The sequence below is a fragment of the Oncorhynchus mykiss genome, chromosome 4 (genome assembly GCF_057628025.1).
Source record: "Oncorhynchus mykiss isolate SJ-2025 chromosome 4, ASM5762802v1, whole genome shotgun sequence".
Lineage (NCBI taxonomy): Eukaryota > Metazoa > Chordata > Actinopteri > Salmoniformes > Salmonidae > Oncorhynchus > Oncorhynchus mykiss.
The window spans coordinates 44,560,360-44,578,746 of record NC_143025.1 but is presented as its reverse complement, the minus strand read 5'-3'; the positions used below and the strand labels follow the sequence as shown (position 1 = coordinate 44,578,746).

Here is an 18,387-nt window from a genome sequence, read left to right as displayed (position 1 = left end):
TAGAGAATTTGTCAGTACAGCCAACTGGCTTCACAACTGCAGACCACATGTAACCACGCCAGCCCAGGACCTCCACCTGCAGGATTGTCTGAGACCAGCCACCTGGGCAGTATTGGTCTACAATTAAGCCCTTGTGGGGAAGGGGAAAAAATGCTTTGTGGTTAGGCCCATGTCCTCTTACAGATATTGATCTGCAGTGTTGCTGAGACTACCTTCAACAGCCCACAGGTTTATCAGTGTTGAGTGGCTGTAGTTAAAATATGAACAGATTAATTCTGCTTTCACACAGGTACCTTGTGCCTCACTTGGCAAGTATGTACTCCCAGGAGACAAAATATCTTATGACGAAGTTCATGCATTCGGTGATAGTTAAGTCAACTACAAATAAAAAGCTATGGCTTTGTCTTTCTGACATATTTTAATTCATAATTCATGTAGTAAACAGTCTATAATAGTTACATCTAAAAAATAAAAAAAATCCAAAACAATGATGTGGTTGCTGATGTTCTCAACAGAGCAAAAATTACAAATGCAAGGTGACGAGCAGTGTACATCTTAGGGTTACATTTCTGGAATGACAAGGGGAAAAAAATGTACAAATAAAATAATTTACATGGTTGTCTGTCATGAGCATTGTCATTGCCCATATATATATCGATATTTACATACAAAAAGTATTGTCTGACAAGAAGCCAGTGTGACCTTGGTTGGATTTTGGTTTCTTTGTGCTGCTGTCACTGTAGATTGCAAATGCACTCCTTCAAACATGGCCTCCTGTGACCACTGAAAAACAACAATCAGCAGTGTATGCCTGGTCCTCCCCACTTCCAACGGTTGAAAAAATAAATAGTGTTCCTCTTCAGACGTAGAAAAGTCGTACCCGGGAGGTGCTGACGTGAAGGTCGTCATCAAAGAACTTGGTCTCTATAACAACATTCCCACTGCAAGGGAGAGAAAAATAAATGTTACAAATCAGCAAACACTGACCATGAGCTGCAAAGTATAAGGCAAAGCAGTCCCATAAAGGAAATGACAGTTTCCTGCAAGTTTAGCATACAAAAGTGAGGTTAAGGAATATTTCAGCGTAGTCTAATTACTTACTCAAGCTGTAGCCTAGTGCGTGCATATTGTATACTACTGACAAACAATTGCCCAACCCAACTGTAGGAGAATGACCAAAAAGCCCAACATTTATTATTTGTTGCTTATCCTTACGTTAAAACATTTGCGGGCATCATCTGAGACTCTGGCGCTGCCTCTATCAAAGACTGCCATGTGTTTGTGGAGTTGGGAATCACAAAGCCAAACTCAAAGAACCATTCTGCAGGTAGAGGAGAGACACACAAAATACATGTAATGAGTGCATTCACTATGCACAGACATTGCATTCTTATTGAGTATATTTATAATAACAAGATTGAAACTGATCAAATAGAGTAGTACCTTCTAAGCATTGGCCTTTGAAGAAAACCTTCTGTTCAAGATGGAACTTTTCCAGTTTTTCTGATGAAGAGAAATTTAGCTCTCTGGACACAGCTTTGCACTTTAGTATTTTCTTGGGGACTCGAGCTGCAAGGAAATGAATGGGACAGTCAAACTACTAATTAGGAGAGAATAGATGCACTCAACACAACAGCCTGATGTTTACCAGGACCTAGGGTACTTTCTCACATAAGAGATTCTAATATACTTTCTCACTTCTGGCATTTTCTATAGACTCTTATATACACAACATTGATAACTATATGGAAAGGTAAATTAATAATAATTTTGACTAGGGTTGGGCGGTATCCAGATTCATACAGTCATACGGAGAGTACAGAAATTGTACTACCAAATGTGCAAACAAGGGGTACAATTTCTATTTTAAAAACAATATGCACAAAACAATTTAGGCAACAGGGATCAGGATCCGGGGGGGGGGGGGGGGGGGGGTTGAATGTATTCTGTAACCAAGACGCTTGATCTTGACATCAAGCCACTCAGCAAACAAAATGCATAGCTGGAACCCTGAGCTGGATATAACACATGACATCTTATGTTATATTCAACTTATAGTTAGTTATAAGCGGAGTAGCACAAACTGCTTTTTCCCCCCTACGGTATTGAAAAATCATTCTGTTGGTATTTCGAAACATACCGTATACCGGGGTATCACACAAGCCTAATTTTGACATTGGTTAGGGTTGAAGTTCTTGAGGACAAACTGGCAGACTGCTGAGATGGTTAGAATGGCGTGGTCAACAAAGCAGGACTGACACCATGGACAGTTATTAATGAAGTGGTCAGTTGCTGCGAATGCCTTGCTTCTTTAAAATTAAGATTTATTTTGTCTACAAATACAGAGGTCATCTTGGTAGTGGTAGGAAGATATGGCCTAATAATAATAATAATAATACATTTTCTACACCAGGAGGAAAGCTGACAGTAACCTCTGGAGGATCCAGTACCTTCATGTTCAACCCCAGGAAGCGACAGGTCCTCTGTTCCCTGCCACAGCACCTTCCCAGTCTCAGCATCACGCAGGTTCATCCAGTTTCTGGGAGACCAGGAGTCAAGGAATACTACACAGTCATAGGTTTGACAGCAGTAACCTTGTCCAAGTTACTTCTATATATGTTGTCTTTGTCTATAGCAAGTGTCAAATTTCCCTCAGTGCATCAATGAAGTAACGGCAGTATTTCTCAAGGTGGCACACAAGGTAACAGGAAACCCTGACCCATCAAGCTATGATAGTGGCAGCCAACTGAAAAACAATAGGGTGATTTTTAGTTCTCAAAGATTATATTTTCTACATACTGGTTTTAGTCATTTAAGTTACTGAGTATTTTTTGGGGTACAGGGGAACTGGCATGTGTTAAAGCCAAAATTGGAAGCCACGTATACCCATTTGCATTCTTCCAAAAATCTTCAAGCGCCGCCGCCGTGTGTGGCCCTAGTCATTTACACCAGCTCTCACGCCATGTTCTTTTATTGGAGTGGCCTATTTTAGTGGCTTAAAGCCACCCATTATTTAGCTACTACTAGATAACCTATTCTAATAGGTCATGTGGTACAAGCCAAAGCAAGTGGGTAACAGTACTCCAGCTGGTGCAAGTGCTAACAGACAGAACAAAGAATTTCTAACTCAGCTCTGGGAATAGAAAGCCAACTGGAAGACATAGCTGTTGTGTGTCAACTAGAGGGTACTATGTCAGAAGCACCTGAACCCCCCCCCTGTCTCAAAACCATATGTGCTGCTCTTCATCCTCCCGCCCAACACACACGTCGCAAAAGGTTGTCAAGCACAAGTGTCAGTCAAGTCATTCCCCACATGGGATAAATTCTTTCAAACGAATAGGGGCCTTGACTGAATGATGGTCAAATGTTAAAACAGCAGGTGGGGGGGGGGGGGGGGGGAGTTGACGCGCAAACATGAAGCAAGCAACCTCAGCACTCAGCTTGGCTAGCAAGCTACTGTAGAGTAGGGCCGTCTTAGTGAGATGAAATTTGTGGCGCTTTGAACCACTTAAGCCTTTCAAATCTGACTGCAGCCCAGTGGGCCCACCAACAGCTCAGTTGCCTCCCTCCAAGCAGCTTCCACATCCTTCTAGAATGATCATCAGAGTCCACAGTATGCAGCTTTCTCATCTTAATAGAAACTTCCTTAGAAAACATAGGCCTGGAAAGGCACCCTCTTTCAAACTAAATGACGAGGCTGCTTTGTGTGAAGTGGCTGTTGGCCGTTACCTAGACAAATTAATTGAACAGTTGTCAGCCCTGCTGGACAATGACTGTCTGGGGGACAAAGCAGTGTCTACCCAGCTTACCGTTTATGAATTAACTGTAATACAAGCTGCTGCTGCTACTTTTTCAATGTGAATTGTAAAAGTGGCCTCCGTGTTAAGCGCATTAACTGGCTGCAAAAAAACGATGAAGCCAAATGTTTCCAGTACATTCCAAGGTCAGACTAGGGCCTAGACAATTCATAATAGGCCTGGATAGGGTAGTCAAGTTTAAATGTATTCTGCAGCCAACTACAATTAGGCCCCGGTGGCAGACAAGGTGACATGTCTCCTGGATCACACATACAGACATCCCTGGTGCTAAGCATGGGAGACCTGCAGGGGAGGGGGGGGGGGTCCCACAACACTCACAGGCTTCTTAATTAGCCCTTATGGGCATGCTAGCCTCCCTAAAGCCCCATCCATTTTTAAAGAGTAGCTCCTTGATGCAAAATACACGTGAATGCATGACCAATACACATGCAATAGACATAAGAAATGAAAATGAATAGGCTAGATCTCACCAAGTAAGCAGTGTAGCTAAAATGGTTTAACATGGTTTATTCAACTCAGTGAAAAACTTCTAAAGTAGCAAATAGCAGAGCCCAGCGTCAACTCAGACTACCACTGTTTGGTTAGCTAGTCCTTGTGTTCATAGTTCTGTGGATCAGTTTGTTCCAGGGACAGATTACATGCAAGTCATGTCCACTCAGGGGAAGCAGAAGGTGGCTGCATCACACACTGCATTCTCCTCAGAGGCCAGCCTCTGCCTGTCTTAGGTATATAACAGAGGCCATGTTGAAGCACCGTGTTCCTGTACAGGCCTGGAAGCCCGATGTAGCATCATACCAAGAAACGGAACGCAACGGAGTCATGTATGGACTTTGTCAGATGCATGTCTAATTAACCTAGCTACTTGTGTTCATGTGCAGTTTTTTTTTCTCCATACAATGACCTACTGTAGGGCAATGAAGGGACTACTGATGTTATCCTATAAAATACATTAGTGTACTATGGAAGCAAGGCGGTTCCCAGGAATCAAAGTTTTGAATCTGATTAAGCACACTTTCAGGTTATACTTATAAAGAACGTGACTATTATGCTAGCCTTAGAACCTGTAGTAACTGAAAGCAACTATGATACCCTTATCAGTATCCAAACAAGCAAATTGGTGCTGAAGCTGAGTTGTAGCAGGACCTGTGCTTTCTTTGAATACTCCCCGCTGTGAAGCAACTTCTTGAACTTTCTATAATGATCTTTATTGCATAAGACATACAGGTCAAAAAGCTGGTCATGCCAGGGAAGAGTTCCTGTAACCTCAACCAAATAGTCACTATATGGCACACAGTGATTGACAACTTTGATCAGCCCACCACTGATCAACACAGTTCAAATAAATACACAACTTCTAGATTAATTTGCTGAAAAACCTTAGAAATGGCAGCATCCACAGATTTCCTTCGTGACGTTATAGTCACAATTAACCCGATGCTGGTTACCCAACTATAGTTTTTGTTTTTAGTTCAAAGACTGACAATTCCTCAGAATACAATTGATTGCTTGGTCTCAGGAGGATCAACTTAAACAAAACAGCTTGACCGCCCTCTACAACCCACATGTGTTTTTTTTATTTAACCAGGCAAGTCAGTTAAGAACAAATTCTTATTTACAATGATGGCCTAGGAACAGTGGGTTAACTGCCTTGTACAGGGGCAGAACATACTTTTAGTTACTGGCCCAACGATCTAACCACTAGGCTACCCGCCACCCTTAACTGCATAGGCCTAACTTCTTCACAAAGGTCCTGAAATGAGTATGTGTATGCAGCCAGGGCTCCAAGCAGAGGTAACACGCTAAACTCAGTCACCAGACCTGTTAGGAGGAGGACTATAAGGCAGCAAATCCCCATCCTTGCAAATCAAGGATTTAAGAATTACCAGCCTAGAAAATGAAGCCTGCCCAAGGAAGGTCACACAGATCCACAGCCTGTCACAACAGTCAGGATTCTTACCTATTCAACTGAATATACCCTTAGTACTACCAAAAAATGTGTAAAGTACAGAGCAGAATTAAATAATGGGCCTTCAGTCCATGTTAAGCCGGTGGAAGCAACGCAAGTGTGATTATTCTAGTCCGCATTACTGTGTCTATTTTGGGACCAGTGGCTTGTGTTATGTAAACCAGAGGGCTTCCACCCAAGCTAGGAGATGAAAATAAATTACCCACAGAAGGTACTTCAAACAAGCTCCACTATGGTTTAACTATATGGTATGATTAAAAATGCTTGTTGAGCTAAGATGGTGATTGCAGGAGGTAAACTGTCAGATTTCCCACTATGCCCTGCCAACAGCTCCAGGTATGTCCAACAGGTTCAGTATAGATCACCCTTCCAGTCAGACACTTATTTTCAATAATATTTTTTTTGATTTTAGCCACTGTACAGGCTGTTTAAATATATTCAAGCATTCTCCTGTACAAGTAATAGGCAAAGTAAGACAATTAGCAATATTGTTCTGTATGCATGGACAGATACAGGGAGCATCAGCAAACGGCTACCCAAGTTAAATTCAAGTCAGAACCAGCCAGCTAACTAGCTAAGGCACCCATTTAGCTAACACCTAACCTGTGTGCATGTTCCACTACCTCCTTGTCCAATTTGACTAACTAGCGAAGTTAGTCAATTTATCCAAAGTTATGTACCACATAACGTTACAGCTGCAGTGTCTAGCTAGCTAGGTCGGTTATCTAGCTAGGTAACTTGCCAGCAAACCAGCTAACGTTAGAAGCAGGATGGCCCAGAAAGACACTAGCAACCCCGCTAACGTCAAACTGTCAGACTGACAATATTAGTTAGCTAGGTTCACTAACTAGTTTAACGTGTGACAAGCAGCAAGAGCCAGCAAGCAACACCACCTGGCTAGCTAGCTACGGCAGCTAACTTAGATAGGTGAGCAACCAGGCAAACCATTAATTGAAAAGGATACAGTTTAAAACCCTTCAAAATCTCCTTGGCTCTGTCTTCAGTTGAAGACATTATGTCGGAGTCGGACATCTTCAGTTTATTGAGTGGCTTGTTAGCGTTAACTGATAGGCTAGCTAGCTACCAAACTAACGTAAATGCACCTAAAAATGGCATGAAGTCCGAGGACTCTGGCGATATCGCATTAATTTGCCGTAGATCCCAGTTTAATCTCACTGGTAACTCCTACTGATCCCTTAATCAACCTACCATACGTGGAGTTTGGTCGGAGATTGACAGCAAATTCGTCCGAACACTTTACGCGGTAGCAGAGCACCACACAAAACAACAAATGAAATGAGGCTTCTAGGGAGGGAGTTGGCTGAGGGGACACGCCTCAACTCTCCTCCACCAGTAACCTCACAGATAGAACAATGAGACAGATCTTTCACCGTACGTATAAATCTGAAGCATCCGGTAGGCAATTCCACTCACCACCAAATATGGTTATGAAAGGAAGACCAGTGGCAAGGCAGTGGGAGAAGATAGAGGAAGACGGATTTTGGCCGAAATTCTGCTAATTTTCGATTCGATTAAACATTTATCTCAATCATGTTTTCTGTTCCCATTTCTAGAATATGTTAAGAACAGAGTGGACTGTTTTGTAGACTTTACCCTTTGCCAAAGTAAAAAAAAATGCGTTGTTTAGGAGTGGAAGGGGCGAATGTAGTTATGCAAATACATTCTACAACGTGCCAATAGGATTTCGCTAGCTCGTGCTTGGCTCTGCCCAACCCCTTGTATGTTCTGCCCACTAATGAGGCTGTGGTCTATCTTGGATTAGATATATAAACATCTTTGGTAACCTTCTTCTTCTGTGGATTTTATATGGCGTCTGGCAACCAACTTTAAGGTGCCTTACAGCCACCAACTGGACTGGAGTATGAGCCAGAGAAGGTCCCTTGGAGATCGACAAGTCAATCGCGATCAATGGGTTGCTGACCACTGCATTAGACCATTTTCCTTGTATGACTGGTGGAGGAGAGTCAGGCATGTTCTACTGATGCTGAAAGACAAATTCCAGATGCACATATTTTAGCATTCGTAGTTGAGGCTTACTCAGACACACTTCTCTAAATTGATGGGTGTAGTGAAAGAGAGGCTATAAACACCCCCCAGCCACATCTAGCTAAGTGGATGGGTCTCTATTGTCTAGACCTATTAACATGTTCAAGAAATACAGTATTCAGAGTCTATATATTACGAGTTGAGTTTATATTGAATCTTATTGTTGTGCTTCAGGTATTTGGATCATCTGATTAGCCGTCCCTCACACCAGCCCTCCCAGGGGGACAGTTTCAGCCCCTCTGAGGAGGCAGGGGAGGGGGGGGGGGAAATAAGCCCTCAGCCAACAGTGGGAAGAGGCGCCGGACAAGCTGGACAAGTCACAGTTGAGCTGGACAAGTCACAGTACGAGACAGAGTATACCACGGGGGGAGAGACTGGCAACGAACTGGACTCAGAGCAGTGGGAGAGGTGACACACATGCAGGAAGGAAGTCAGGCAGGCACACACACACATGCACACCAGGGTTTCCGTTAGCCGGCAGTTGCCGTTTGAAAAGATTATAAATAAAACTGTTGACGCCAAAATGAACGGGAGAAAAAACATCCCATTGCAAAATAATGCTAATTGATGGAAATACCAGTGGATGTAAATACATTTGACCATCATGCTTAACGATCTATAAATTCGTTTGAATACACTACCATTCAAAAGTTTGGGGTCACTTAGAAATGTCCTTATTTTTGAAAGAAAAGCTATTTTTTTGTCCATTAAATAACATCAAATTGGTCAGAAACACAGTGTAGACATGGTTAATATTGTAAATGACTATTATAGCTGGAAACGGCAGATTTTTAATGGAATATCTACAGAGGCCCATTATCAGCATCCCTCCTGTGTTCCAATGAAACACTGTTAGCTAATCCAAGTTTATCGTTTTAAAAGGCTAATTGATCATTGGAAAACCCCTTTGTCCTTCTTTAGACTAGCTGACTATCTGAAGCATCATCATTTGTGGGTTCGATTACAGGCTCAAAATGGGCAGAAACAAAGTACATTCTTCTGAAACGTGTCAGTCAATTCTTGTTCTGAGAAATGCCAAGAAACTGAAGATCTCGTACAATGCTGTGTACTACTCCCTTCACAGAACAATGCAAACTGGCTCTAACCAGAATAGAAAGAGTGGGAGACCCCGGTGCACAACTGAGCAAGAGGACAAGTACATTAGAGTGTCTAGTTTGAGAAACAGACGCTTCACAAGTCCTCAACTGGCAGCTTCATTTAATAGTACCCGCAAAACACCAGTCTCAATGTCAACAGTGAAGAGGCGACTCCGGGATGCTGGCCTTCTAGGCAGAGTTCCTCTGTCCAGTGTCTGTGTTCTGTTTCCCATCTGAAACTTTTCTTCTATTGGCCAGTCTGAGATATGGCTTTTTCTTTGCAACTCTGCATAGAAGGCAGAGTCGCCTTTTCACTGTTGACATTAAGACTGGTATTTTGCATGTACTATTTAATGAAGATGCCATATTTGTGAAAAGATTAGATGTCATTTTTGCCTCCTAAATAAGATAATTGTTTCATAGTAAAACGTAGGCCGACTCAGTGGCCACGCCCAAGTGAACAGACATTGGTTGAGAACTATGAAATACGCCCTTCTCTCCCCCAGTACAAAAACCCGTTGACGGAAGTCAAATTCAGTTCCCAACGACGTGAGGTCTGGTGTCCATACGTTTATAAGGGTGAATTTCAACGTGGAGGTGACGATCACCTGGCTGGAATGGTGAATATCAACAAGACCAGACAATACAGCACGAGCTTGCAACTTGGTATGAACTTTGAACGATTATTCACTAAAGAAGTGATACATCCTAGACATCGAGTTATCAGCTGCAGCTGTAAATGTACGTGGCCTAGGAAAGAACAGAATCTCTGAAGAACAACATGGTACTTTTACGTATCCGCTCTACAACACTATGACCAGAAAGTTTCTTCAAAGGACAATGGCGATCTCTGCTGGGTAAACCAGTCTTCCATCTTCGACCCATCTATCGAAGTGCAGCTCAGAGTAAATATATATATCTTGCATTTTCCTTTCCTTTTTACAAATGTGCGGTATTGGAATGCATAAGATTCTGTATTTACGGTTGCATAGCTTCTCAAGGTTCGACCCAATCCCTTTGTCTCTTAGTCTTCCCGCTCTTTCATTCAAACCCAACCCCCTTCCTTTGCGTAACCAGTGGTCATACCGGGTTAGCCCACTAGGGGCTTTTCATGACATGATTAGTAATCGATGTGTGATCTATCCTCTGTGTGTGTGTGTGTGTATATATATATAATATATGTATATATATATATATATATAATTCTGTGTAGGTATTTAGTAAATAGGAGTGGCAGGGTAGCCTAGTGGTTATAGCGTTGGACTAGTAACCGGAAGGTTCAAATCCCCGGGCTGACAAGGTACAAATCTGTCGTTCTGCCCCTGAACAGGCAGTTAACCCACTGTTCCTAGGCCGTCATTGAAATTAAGAATTGGTTCTTAACTGACTTGCCTAGTTAAATAAAGGTTAATAAAATTAAGCCAATTTGTGTATTGCTGATTGAACTTATTAGCTAGGGTTCGTGCAGAAACCAAGTACTTACGACAATCATAATGAGACCGATCTATTTATATAAAAGATCTTTAAGAGAGTGGATTCGGGAGATAACCGCTCTATATAAACTAATGCTTCCGTGGTGCCCCAGGTTATTAATGGTCTAATTGTTGCATAGTTTAATTCAATCACGTAATCAATTAAACGTTCAATTTGATAAAATAGCATGTCATATAATTTAATCACAGTTCGCGACAGGAAATAGGAATGATGGTTGCCGATAATGGGCCTCTGTACGCCCATGTAGACGTTCCATTAAAAATCAGCTACAATAGTCATTTACAACATTAATAACAATGTCTACCTACACTGTATTTCTGATCAATTCAATGTTTTTTTAATGGACAGAAAATGTGATTTTCTTTCAAAAACAAGGACATTTCTAAGTGACTCCAAACTTTGAATGGTAGTGTACTTCCACTGGTATACTGTTTTTCCCAGACTGAAAATATTTTATTTCCTCAAAGTTCCTCTTCTGTAAGTTGGCCTTCACACAGGTCTTTCTGTAATTGTGTTAATTTTACAGTGTTATTATTCTTATTATTAGGAAAGAAATCCTTACAGTTAACATCATTCAGTGGAAGTGGAGGAGACTGAAAAGAAAACATATGCCTAAAATATTTTGCCTCCTCTTTCAAAATATAATTTGGTGAATCATTTGTAACGAGTTTCTGTAAAGTCTTTTTGGTATAATTTCTATGTTGAAGATTCAAGAAAAATGTGTATTTTTCACAATTTTCCATCCAATTACCTTTAGTTTCCTGTAAACAATAGATACTATATTCTTTCACTTTTAGCCATGTAAAAATATATCTTATTTTTTTATGATCTTGTGAGCCATTACAATTATAACTGGCTATACTTATTTCCCCACTTAGCATAATGATACCCAAGTTTCAATTATACTTACCACAACAAATGTTTGTAAACGTACCATTAAAAAGCACCATGATGATTAAGTGTCCATATAGCTGTACCATAATATTTGCATTGTTAAGCATACTGTAGCTGCAACTTTGTAAACCTCCAATTGTCCTAATATTCCACCCACTAAAACCTCCCCCCATATCTAGGTCTTTTGTCACTAAGACCATCAGACCATCTCCCTGACTCATGACGCACCTTTGCGTCCTAAGGCAAACCCTTGGCCGCCAATTGGCATGGGCCATGGGCCAGAGGGAAATATGGGTAGTCCCATGATAACATAAATATCTGTGAGGGTGCTTTTTAAGAGAACTAACCAAACAACATGGAAAACAGACAGATTTTTTTTTTTTTAGTAACAATAGATAATATTAATAGAAATAATAACAGGACAATATTATAAATGCATGCTCATATTTAGAAAGTCCTAGCAAGTCTACAAGCATGTCAGGCCAGCCTGCTCAGTAAAATGGATTGAATTGTTCTAAATCTTTTGATAAAATGAAGAGAAAACAACCTAAATATGTCCATTACATGCAAGACCTATTTCATATAGTTCTCATTATATCCTGTTGTATTCCGACAAAAAAAGGAAGGAAAAAGGAACATAGATTCGAACGGCCGCTAATGACTGCAAGTAAAATTTTCTTAGGCATCACACTGCCCAAAAAGAAATACCCAAGATTAACTTACAATCGACTCTGACACAGCCATGGCATGATAGCCAAGAATACATGCAGTACTGACAATCCAGAGCGATTAAACCTATAAAACCAACCCTCTCTCCACCCACACACATTTAGATTTTTATTCCAGGGTCGTTGCTCTATCAACTCAGCTGTTTTACACCTAGGCCTATATCATTAGGATCAAGAAAATAAAAGGTAGCATGAATAGCTTATATAGAAATAAATAATATACCTCTCTCGCTTAGAGAAGTGCTTCCATAAGCCAGTTATTGTGTTAGTTCTACCGTTAACTTTAATCTGTTTATCCCAGTGTTAACCAGCCCACCACACACTAGAGACGTGGACATGTTAGATGAAACAACCAGAGTTGAGAATATTGAGACCATAAAGCTTAACAGATAAGCACATTTTTATTTCAGGAGAGGGGAATTGCATTAAATCTAATTATTAATTTCCAATGATTTACCGTCTGTAAAGATGGGGTGGCGCTAATCTTAAATTATATTCCGATTGTAAACTGTGAGATGCAATTTCAGTCCCTAGTGGGACTATAGATTGGAGATGGATAATATAAATAGCTATTGCTTAGTTCTAAAAAGTTTAGCCTACAATAATTTATTGATTCAACGGTTATGTGAATGGCAAATAATGGCAAATAATGATAACTCTGGGTTCACGCCCAGGCTCTGTCGCAGCCGGCTGCGACCGGGAGGTCCTTGGGGCGACGCACAATTGGCCTAGCGTCGTCCGGCCCAGGTGCACAGTGTTTCCTCCGACACATTGGTGCGGCTGGCTTCCGGGTTGAATGCGTGTTGTGTTAAGAAGCAGTGCGGCTTGGTTGGGTTGTGTCTCGGAGGATGCATGGCTTTCGACCTTCGTTTCTCCCGAGCCCGTACGGGGGGTTGTAGCGATGAGACAAGATAGTAAATTACTAACAATTGGATACCATGAAATTGGGGAGAAAAAGGGGTAAAGAAAAAAAGACACCAAAACAGTCCAACAAAAAAACAAACGCAACCATTCACACACAGAACAGAAAATAAGCCCGCACAAAAGCAGGCGGGCATAAACGGCTTAAATAGCCCTGAACAAAACCCCAAACGAGAAACAGGTGAAACCAATAAAGACATAACCAACAGAAAAGGAAAAGGGAATCGGTGGCAGACCGGTGACGACGACCGCCGAGCGCCACCCGAACAGGAAGAGGAGCCACCTTCAGTGGATGTCGTGACAGATAGTCTATTCATTTTAAGTGTCAAGTTTATAGGATTATTTCAAGATCCAACCATTATAAACGGAAAATCATTTACTCATAGCTAATTAATATAATATTAATATAATAATATTAATATTAATTTTGCAACATGCAGCAATCCTGTACATTTTGGCAGGCCAGTATCATCTATGGCGGGCCAGTGAGTAAAATCTTCAACAGCATCTCATGGTGACCCGCTGCGCTGTTTTCCCCAACTCTTAAACTAACCCTTCAAATCATTTAAAATAATGCTGTCAAATACACCAAGGTATATGTGTCAAATAAGCAGTGTTGCCAATTTAGCATAGGGTAACTGCCCCCACAGTGGTCTAAGGCACTGCATCTCAGTGCTTGAGGCGTCACTACAGACACCCTGGTTCAAATCCAGGCTGTATCACAACCGGCTGTGATTGGGAGTCCCATAAGGCAATTTGCTCTGTTTCATCCTGGTCAGGCCGTCGTTTTAAATAAGAATTTGTTCTTACCTGACTTGGCTAGTTAAATATTTTTTTTTTTTTTAAAGCACAAGGGGGAGCGCTGTGTGGCAGGAGAGAGGGACGAAAACAGTATGTGGAGACTGCAGCTTTGCCACAAAACAGAAAATTGTTGCTGTGACATCATCGCGGCAATGGCAGAGTGTCACCTATCCACTTCTAGCGACAAATCAAGCAGCCAATAGTGATTTTCACTGAAAAATTGTTGTCAACACTGCAAATAAGCTCTAGGCCTAAACATATAGTAGGCAACAAATGTGAGCTGGTAGACAAACTGGAAGGGTGGAAATAATACTTCCACGCTTGGATGTGGTCGCATCCATGGGAGATGCAAATTCTAGCTGGTCATTTCACTCAGAACTTTCTATGTTGAGGGCAGCTAAACCAAGATTTGGTCCAACAGTAGCATCTTGATTCCTGCATGAAAGTGTTTGCCATGCCACAGTTTTTCCCTGTGTGCTCCGAGTAGCCTAGATGGACAGTGGTGGACTTGGAAGCCCCACATAGAGGTTAGTCTGAGACCCCCTCCTCCCCGCACCCCTCCTATGCAAGCGCATGCACAAAATGTTTTAATAGGTTTTATAGTAAAGATGTAATTCAACTTAAATGTATTATCTTTTCATGTGCCGTGAACACAACCAGTCATGATATTTTCATCTGTTTGTCAAACAAATCACTTAAAAAATAATGTTACCTTTGCCCGTTAATCCAAAATAATTCCAGCATCCGAAAAGTGCACTGTGCCCCTGCCAACTTTCCTTCAATTAGCATTAGGCTGAAACTATCTCACCAGAGAATGCATCCGAGCGAGCAAAACTGCACCCCTTTGTCTTATTATCTGTAGTCCATGTATCTGCACAATCGAGAGCATCCTGTCGGGCTGTATCACAACTGCACCTCCCTCAACCCAAGCCTCTCCAGAGGGTGGTGTGGTCTGCACAACGCGTCACCGGCAAACTACCTAACCTCCATGACACCTGATGACACCTCCAAGCACCTGATGTCACAGGAAGGCCAAAAAGATCATCAAAGACATCAACCACCCGAGCCACTGCCTGTTCACACAGCTGCCATCCAGAAGGCGAGGTCAGTACAGGTGCATCAAAGCTGGGACCGGGAGACTGAAAAACAACTTCTATCTCAGGGCCATCAGACTGCTAAACAGCAATCACTAACTCAGACAGGCTGCTGCCTACATTGAGACCCAATCACTGGCCACTTTAATAAATGGATCACTAGTCACTTTATACAATGCACGCTAAATAATGCCACTTTAATAATGTTTACATATCTTACATTACTCATATCACATGTAAAAACTGTATTTTATACCATCTATTGCACCTTGCCTATGCCGCTCGGCCATCGCTCATCCATGTACTTACTTGTACATATTCTCATTCACCCCTTTAGATTTGTGTGTATTAGGTAGTTGTTGGGGAATTGTTAGATTACTGGTTAGATATATTACTGCACTGTCGGAACTAGAAGCACAAGCATTTCGCTACACTTGCATTAACATCTGCTAACCATGTGTATGTGACCAATACAATTTGATTTGATGCTGTCTGGACAAAAAAAAGAGAATGACATGCCATACTTTTATGGTCCAGACGGCATCAGATACATGGGCTACACATACATGTCCTCTGCCTCTGCCTTGACGACGATGGCAGTATTATCATCAGCACCTGTCTTTTTACTAAACAAATGCGTATAGTATCCCCCTGGGATACAATTTGGCTGGGTTTCTACTAAGATAGCCTTGTCGAGAACCAGGCTAATACAGGTAAGCCTGGGGAAGTTCATTGCAGAAAAATAGCTAAATTGGAGTGGAGATCCGCTTCAAGTCAAACCAATTACATTTCTTGCTTGGGCAGAGCTCCAATAACAGTCACTAGAATAGTGTCATAGGTGCAACAGTGCATGCCGAATCATTTTACAGTCTATAGTGAAAAAGGCTGGGAAATCGCTGATTAAAACCCCATCAAAATATATTAATGAATGTCGATTTTGTCTTATTCTGACAAAACAGAATCACGTATTTCCTTGAGATATTCTGCCATTTTCATTAATGTTGCAAACTAGCATTACATATATATTTTTTTACTTTACCTTTATTTAACTAGGCAAGTCAATTAACAACACATTCTTAATTCAATGACGGCCTAGGAACAGTGGGTTAACTGCCTTGTTCAGGGGCAGAACGATACATTTTTACCTTGTCAGCTCGGGGATTCAATCTTGCAACCTTTCAATTACAAGTCCAACACTCGAACCACTAGGCTACCTGCAGCGCCATGGAACAACTCTCTGCAAAATGTGTATTTCCCGGGATTTAAACAGTGACGAATATAACACGTACAGTGGCTTGCGAAAGTATTCACCCCCTTGGCATTTTTCCTATTTTGTTGTCTTACAACCTGGAATTAAAATAGATTTTTGGGGGGTTTGTAACATTTGATTTACACAATATGCCTACCACTTAGAAAGATGCCAAATATTTTTTATTGTGAAACAAACAAGAAATAAGACCTTGCCTGGTCCGTGAGTTTTGGTGGTCGGCCCTCTCTTGGCAGGTTTGTTGTGGTGCCATATTCTTTCCATTTTTTAATAATGGATTTAATGGTGCTCCGTGGAATGCTCAAAGTTTTGGATATTTTTTTATAACCCAACCCTGATCTGTACTTCTCCACAACTTTGTCCCTGACCTGTTTGGAGAGCTCCTTGGTCTTCATGGTGCAGCTTGCTTGGTGGTGTTGCAGACTCTGGGGCCTTTCAGAACAGGTGTATAAATACTGAGATCATGTGACACTTAGATTGCACACAGGTGGACTTTATTTAACTAATTATGTGAAGGTAATTGGTTGCACCAGATCTTATTTAGGGGCGTCATAGCAAAGGGGGTGAATACATACGCACGCACCACTTTTCTGGGCTTTTTTTTGTTTCATTTTTTATTTAGTTATTTTTTTCATTTCACTTCACCAGTTTTGTGTATGTCCATTACATGATATCCAAATAAAAATGTAATTTAAATTACAGGTTGTAATGCAACAAAATAGGAAAAAACGCCAAGGGGGATGAATACTTTGCAAGGCACTGTATGTAGGTGTCATAACCAGCTATAAAATAATGCAATATAAGTCGAAATATGTCATGACAGTGTTATGACCATATTATGACAGGTTATGTCAGCTGTTAAGACATATTAGGACATGGTGATGACCGTGTCATAATGTGTTATGATGCTGGGTTTCAAGTAAAGTGTTACCATGTTTGGTATTGGCAAGTTTTAGGAAATAATTCTGTTAATTCATAGTCATTTGGAAAAGAAATCCACAAAAAAGCCACGTGTTTCATTGCTCTCGTTGTTTTACAAAAAACATGTATTGAAAAAGTATATGTTGTTTTCTAGACCGCACATTTAAACATATGTACCTTCGATGGTGCCCACATTGATCATGCCCCTGCTTAGAAATATCTGGGCATTTGGATAGTCAATAAGTTGTCTTTTAGAAAGCATATCGATGAGTTAGTGAAGAAGCTGAGAAAAAATAGGCTTCTTCTATAGAAATAGGTCATTCCTCTCGCTTAATAGTAGAAAGCAATGTCATGATTGTTCTGTGAGGATCAGAATCAGTGTTGCCAACAGTGTTGCGACTTTGACGCTATATTTAGCGAGTATTCAGACCCCTCTAGCGACACATTTTCAAAAAATCGACTAGCGACAAATCTAGTGACTTTTTCTGGCGTTATTGGAGACTTTTGGCTCTGACGTGGAAGCAAGTATCGTTCTTACTCTTCTCAACAAGCAGCGGGTGCTGCCGTGGGCCCCACCCTCGTCCCAAAGCACTCACAGGCGGCCACGTCCTCGCGCAGCAGTCCCTCCCAGCTGCAGTCAGAGCAGGAGATGTTCACCCCTCCGCATCCAGACTGCAAATGAATCCCGCATGCAGGAAACCGCCGCTGGGTGAATGAACACCCATAGAGACCAGACAACTAAGAAGAAGGACATTGTGACCTCTTGTGGACAATCAGAGCCGTACACCCACAGGAGACCTCACCAAAACCTTTTCCAAGAATTCTTGGTTCCGACAGAGATAAACAACGAACGAAGGCATTTCATACATAAATACATTCATGAGTTCTTACTACAAACATGCGGCGGGTTCGTGTGAAAAGTATATGATTAATGGGAGAATAGTTATAGAATGTGTCCAGAATAAGTGTCCCTTTTTCTCTATCCCTCTCTTCATTGGTTGAGTGTAAGCAGCAAAATTGTCAGTCCACTAGGGACCTTTGTCTCATGTAAGTGTGTGTGTGTGTGTGTGTGTGTGTGTGTGTGTGTGTGTGTGTTAGTATTTAGTCAGCTGGTAAATAAATAATTTAACAAATTTGTGTAGTACTGCATAATGAGCAAGGCTGGGGTTTTTGCAGATCCAAAAAGGTTATGACTAGTCAAAATGATTATTTTTATAAGAGGTAATGATTAATAAGATGACTGTTTATGATGAAATAGGTCAAGACCTTGTAGAGTTTAATTTGGGAGATGGTAACTCTCTAAACAACTTCTTTCGTTG

At 41.3% G+C, this 18,387-nt stretch overlaps 1 protein-coding gene across 1 annotated transcript; it reads right to left on the bottom strand.

Moving 5' to 3' along the window:
• Positions 1–399: 399 nt before the first annotated feature.
• LOC110521843 (retinal rod rhodopsin-sensitive cGMP 3',5'-cyclic phosphodiesterase subunit delta) lies at positions 400–7,423 on the bottom strand. Its single transcript, XM_021599758.3, has 5 exons — positions 6,749–7,423; positions 2,451–2,539; positions 1,444–1,569; positions 1,216–1,321; positions 400–941 (listed from the first exon to the last, which is right to left on the bottom strand). Exons 1-5 carry the CDS (start codon positions 6,814–6,816, stop codon positions 860–862), a joined length of 471 nt encoding a protein of 156 aa, XP_021455433.1. The 5' UTR covers positions 6,817–7,423; the 3' UTR covers positions 400–859.
• Between the last annotated feature and the right edge of the window lie 10,964 nt (positions 7,424–18,387).